The sequence below is a fragment of the Tupaia chinensis genome, unplaced genomic scaffold, assembly GCF_000334495.1.
Source record: "Tupaia chinensis unplaced genomic scaffold, TupChi_1.0 Scaffold000217_1, whole genome shotgun sequence".
Taxonomy (NCBI): Eukaryota; Metazoa; Chordata; class Mammalia; order Scandentia; family Tupaiidae; genus Tupaia; species Tupaia belangeri.
The window spans coordinates 955,978-961,915 of record NW_006159692.1 but is presented as its reverse complement, the minus strand read 5'-3'; the positions used below and the strand labels follow the sequence as shown (position 1 = coordinate 961,915).

Here is a 5,938-nt window from a genome sequence, read left to right as displayed (position 1 = left end):
GCATATTTGATGACTGCAGTAAGCTATATAGCCCCAGCTGGGTACTACTTTATAATATGTTCATTCTACTCACTGAGGTTTATGCCTAAAGTCAGACTTGGGTTCATGTGTAGATATATATCAGCTATGCTAGCTATTTGATATTTTTAGACTAATTAAGTTCATTAGCAAATCAATTAAATGCGGGGGGAGTCATAGAGAGCAACCATGGATACCAGAGACAATGTAGGAGGAGGGTGGGACATGGCAGAGGGCGAGGGATAGGGAATCAAGAATGGCAAAATGAAAAACAAAGTATACAAGACATAAGAATTGGAAAATTATTTGCTGATAACATGTATGCTGATAACATGCGCTTGACTGAGGCAATACACAGTGTATTTTGGATGGAAAATTCATCTGTATGCTGTAATGATGTATAGTGAATTAATGTAAAAAATAAATAAATTTAAAGAGGAAAAAAAAAAAAAGAAACACTTGAAATACGATGTGAAAACGAAGTCAGCCTGCTGCAGAGAAAGAGCGGCCATGTTAAACTCCTGGCAAGTGTTCCCTTACTCTTCTTTCTTATGTCGATCCAGCACATCTCCTTGTCCAGGTGCCTAGGTCTGGCCAAAGAATCCTTCATTCCTGTGACTACAACAATTGAATGAGAAGTGGGCACATGACTAAAACTGGGCCAGCAGCTCTCTGGAAGTTTTTATCAAAGCTAGTGGAAAAATATTGACTTTTACTATGGGTTTCAGATTAAAAAACTGTACGTGTGAAGTATAGCCAGTCACTATGTGGGAATCAGTTTAGGAATGAAAATGGGAGTATGAAAGAAGACTTAACAGGAAGAGAGAGAGATAGTGAAAGAGAGAGAGAGATCTGATGATGATGATGTTTAAGTTCCTGGCTATTTTGAGTTTACTACTACATCTTTTAGTTCCGCAAAGTATTTTTTTAAAACCAAAAACAGAGTTAGCTCTGTACTAGCAACTGAGTATTCAATTACTAAAATTAATCTTTGGGTACTATATGCTATGTACTGAAACTGTGTTCACCCCCTACTCCCACCCCCAAATTCATAAACTCCAATGAAACTATATCTGGATATAGAGCTTTTAGAAGGTAATTAAGGTTAAATGAGGTCATAAGGGTGAAGTCCTAATCTGATAAAATGACTTTGTAAGAAGATTTCTGTCTCTCCTTCCAGAGCATGCACTGAGGACAGAAACCATCTGTAGGCCAGAGAGTCTTTACTAAAAGCAAACATGCTGATACCCTGATCTCAGACACTCGGTTTCCACAATTGTTAGAAAATACATTTCTGTTGTTCGAGTCAGCTATTCTATGGTATTTTATTATGCCAGCCTGAGCAGGATAACATACCATAGTTAATTGTGGCAGCAAGATTAGAAGGAAGAGGTAACATGAACAAAAATGTAGATTCAAAGGAACAGTCACCGTGGCTGGGAAAGTTTTCACAGAGCACTGGAAATTTGTCTGGGTGAGACTCCTAACCAGTTCACTGTGCACCCTGAGTTCTCCAAAGATGGTGGTATTCAGACAGAGCCCGCTGGTTTAACCATTCTGGGTGTTACCGTCAATGGTTGGACATAGGTCTGGATCCTTGAGTTACTAAATATTTTAAGTACATCACCCCTGCCCTGTAGTTCTCAGAGGCTGTGGATCTAGGCTTGGGAGCAAGTAGTAAATAAGAATGCAAAGCATTGAGAAGGCAATGTGAAGGGTAGGAAAGAAAGGGAATGAGGATTAGGGCAGAACGGCACTGCACACAAGGGGAAGATGGACCCTGGAAAGTCTGGTGCAGGTCCCAAAGGCAAAGTGCAAAAGATGAAAGAAGAGGTTTGCTTTTCTTGACTTTATAGTGCTCTTTGTAAACGAATATAAAGTATAAATATTTAAATGCAAAGATTTGAGATACAAAGTGGCTCTGAAGAACCCCTGAAAGCAGAATATCTTTAACTGCCATGATCTAATTATTCTGCTAAGGATGAAAGGAGAGTCTAGGGGATGACAAAGCAAAAATGGATATTAGGATGTGTATTTGAATGATGTCTGGTGGTCTGGGGTCAAGATATTTAAAAATATATGTTATTTATTTATTTTATTTTATTTTGGAGAGGTTTTTGCTATAGGGCACGTGCACTTGCCAGAAAAACAGAGAGAGAGAGAGAGACAGAAAGCAAGAAACCGCCCCCGGGGGGGGGGGGAATGGCCACGCCACAATCCCTTCTCCTTCATTCTCCTCTTGGGACCTTGGGCACACATACACAAGTGCCTGGTTTGTGTTTAAGCCACAGGGATCGACTTGAACCACGGCCAACTACATGAGAATCCAGCAACATAGCATTTACGCCAACTGCTGATCCCTATTTATTTATTTTTTTAAGAAAGATTTTTTGCTATATGGAATGTTTGCTCACCAGAGAGACAGAGAGAGACAGAGAGACAGAAAGTAAGAAATCACCACCCAGTAGTTATGGCCACGCTGCAGTTCCTTCTCCTCTATTCTCTTCTCGGGATATTTGGCATGCATGCACATACACCTGGCATGAGTTTTAAACCCCCGGGTCCAGGACTCATACAGTGGTCAACTACATGGGAGTCCAGTGATGTAACCTTTATGCCATCTGCTGGTCCCCAATTATATGTTATTTTTAATTGGCAAACAAAAATTGTATGTTTATCTAGAATTATTTTAAATATATTATCTAACTAATAAAGGATTACTGGTAATTATACCCTCTTAATTGTTATTATAGTTGTGAGTAAAGTTACTGCCTTTCAAAAATACATAAATTCATTCTGCTTATTTGGTGTTTTCCTATTTTCTTCCTAAAATCCCAAGCAAAAGACCCATAGTTGAACCTGTATCTCCATGTAGTCATAGTTTTAAATGAATCTGTAACATAATGATAAAGCTAATGCCTGGAACCCAGCTCTCACCCAGGCAGGTCTGAGTCTTATAGGGTAAAGGCATCAACTAAAAAGCTTTTCCTAAAAAACAACATGCGAAGACAAGGAATTCATTAGTTACAAGAGAAAAATGGTACTCTCACACAGTGTGTGTGGCACACTAGTGCTCCTGTCTTCCAGTGCATCTACCCATAGCAGTTTAGGAGGAAAATCAGATTTTTCACATTAGTTGAAATCATGTGTTTTTGCTACTATAATCATTGGGGTAGCACTGATAATTACTATTTAAAAAATTTCCAAATATCCACATTCAAGATTTGAAAAGCCCATATATCATTAATGACTACTTATGGACTTCAAGCTCAGTGTATCAGCAAGAAGCCAAATAAAATCATTACTGGATTTCTTTAGAAGAAAAATCATGATAACAACACGCATTTCTCTTTAACATAAATTTTTTTCTCTAAAAATTTCATAAATACTTTCAAAAAGTATTTTGACACAATATTACCAGGAAGGCAACACTACTTCTTCCTAAAGGTGATACTTCCTGTGGAGGGTGGCTACCCCACAACACCTTTCGCCCATGTCTCCTTCCCATCAAGATTTTGTACACACATGTGCCTACAGGCACAGACATGCAAATGTACCTGTTGTGTTGTTCAAGTCACAAAGGCAGGATATGAACCCAATCAACTATGTGAGACCCAGCTCCCATGCACTGTGCTCAACCACTGTGCTACAGGGCTGATCCATATAAAGATTATATTTCTGATGGGCATATCTTTAATGATCCGTATATAATCATCCCTTGGTATCTGTGGGGAATTTGTCCCAGGACCCCCTTTCATACCAAAATTTGCAGATGCTCAAGTCCCTTATATAACATGGTATAGTATTGAATATAAACTAGTCACATCCTCTTGTATGCTTTAAATTATCTTTAGATTACTAATGATATCCAATATGATATAAATACCATGTAAATAGTTGTTATAGTATGTTCTCACAATTTTTTAATGATTGTATTATTATTTTTAATTTTTAAATTTTTTTGATCTGCAATTGAAAAACTGCAGATACAGAATTTATAGATACAGAGAGATGAATGCATTGGTGTTTTCAAAAGTGACTGCTAAAGACATTCCAAAGAACTATTTGTACAATGCTAGTTCATTTTATTAGAGTTAGAAAGAAGTTAGGAAATGTGCTTTAAAAAAAAACATTATTTATCTTTAATTCTCCTTTTAAAATATGTTGTTAACTAAGGGAAGTTTTTGTTTTTTGAGGAGGAAAAGTGTAGTGAAGGAATAAATGGACTTTAGATCTAGTAACTCTGGGTCATTTTCATGAGCTACATAAAGCTGGCAATTTATCTAACCTCCCTGGGCCTCTGGGAAAAAAATGGGGATAATAATATTGTGATGTCATTGTGAGCATTATAAATAATGACATGACAAATAGTAGGAACCTACTAAGCAGCATATGGTATCAGCAATAAGCAATATTTAGTGTAATTAATGATAAGTAGCAGGGGCTTACTGAGTAGAGACCTGATAGTTTTATTACTTCATTTGTCATTGTACCTGGTGGAAGTGCATCATGTTCTGTTCAGGATTTCCCCAATCAAAAGCTTGAAGCCGACCAGAATTAACAACCTAAAATAAAATAAAGATAATAAACACGTTAAAATTATGTAAGGAAGCTGTGCACATCCGAAGACAGTAGACAAGAACTATACAAAGAAGATTGGTATTATAGCCCACTCTTTAGGTATGGAAGTTAAATTTCAATAAATATTAATGAGCCAAATATTAAATAGGACAAAAATGAATACTAATTTATAGAACTGACTGACATACACTTTCACTCCCTCCTATACCTATCTAGTGAAAATCTTCAGACAGGAATATATTCAAATATCACATTGCTACACATAGATCTCTTTTAAAAAGATACTTAGTTGAATAACTCTTAAAGAACTTGGTTTCAGGAATTTAAAAAAATGGTGCCATCTATACATTTTCTGCATTAAAAAAATTACTGCTGGAGCCACCATTGCCTTGATACCAAAAGCAGACAAGGACATATAAAAAGAAAACTGCAGACCAATATCCCTGATTAATATAAATACAAAAATTCTCAGCAAATACCGGCAAATTGAAACCAATAGTATGTTAAATAGATCATAAATCAGGACCAGCAGATGGTGTAGTGATTATGTTGCTGGACTCCCATGTAGTCAACTGAAGTTCAAATCTCAAACCTGGCAGCTTAAAACACACCAGGTTTGTGGCATCCCAACATCCCAAGAGGAGAATGAAGTGAATGGAAAAGAAGGGATTGTGGCATGGCTATCACCCCTGTGTGGTGATTTCTTGCTTTCTGTCTCTCTCCCTCTCTCCCTCTCTCTGGTGAGTGCACACACTCTATAGTTCTCACACCCATCTAAGAAAAACCTCTACCTCAAAAAAAAAAAAAAAAAAAAAAAAAAGAAAGGAAAAGACCATATAGATTTTATTTATTCTGGAGATGCAATGATGGCTCAACATATGTAAACAATAAATTTAATACATCACATTAATAGAAGAAAAGGCAAAAAAAAAATCATATCAATTGAACCAGAAAAAGCATTTGATAAAATTCAATATCGCTTCATGATCCAGACCAAAAAAAAAAAAAGATCATATCAATTGAACCAGAAAAAGCATTAGATAAAATTCAATATCGCTTCATGATCCAGACTCTCAATAAAATAGATGAAGAAAGTACATTTCTCAACATAGTCAAAGTCATATATGACAACCCAACGCTGACATCATACTGAATGAGGTAAAGGTAGAGCTTTTCCACTAAAAACTGATGCAACACAAGGTTGTCCACTTTCTCCACTCCTCTTCAGCATAGTATTAGAAGTCTGGGAACCAGCAATTAGCGTAATGGCTATGTCGCTGGACTCCCACGTAGTCGACCGCGGTTCGCGTCCCGGACCCGGTGGCTTCAAAATCCAGCC

The 5,938-nt window shown here is 37.0% G+C and overlaps 1 protein-coding gene across 1 annotated transcript in view; it reads right to left on the bottom strand.

Moving 5' to 3' along the window:
- LIPK (lipase family member K) overlaps positions 1–5,938 on the bottom strand; it is a 27,176-nt gene that overhangs the window by 1,139 nt on the left and 20,099 nt on the right. Inside the window, exon 8 of the mRNA XM_006147604.1 lies at positions 4,512–4,583. Within this exon, the coding sequence (XP_006147666.1) occupies positions 4,512–4,583 (72 nt within the window). The remainder of the gene's footprint in view (positions 1–4,511; positions 4,584–5,938) is intronic.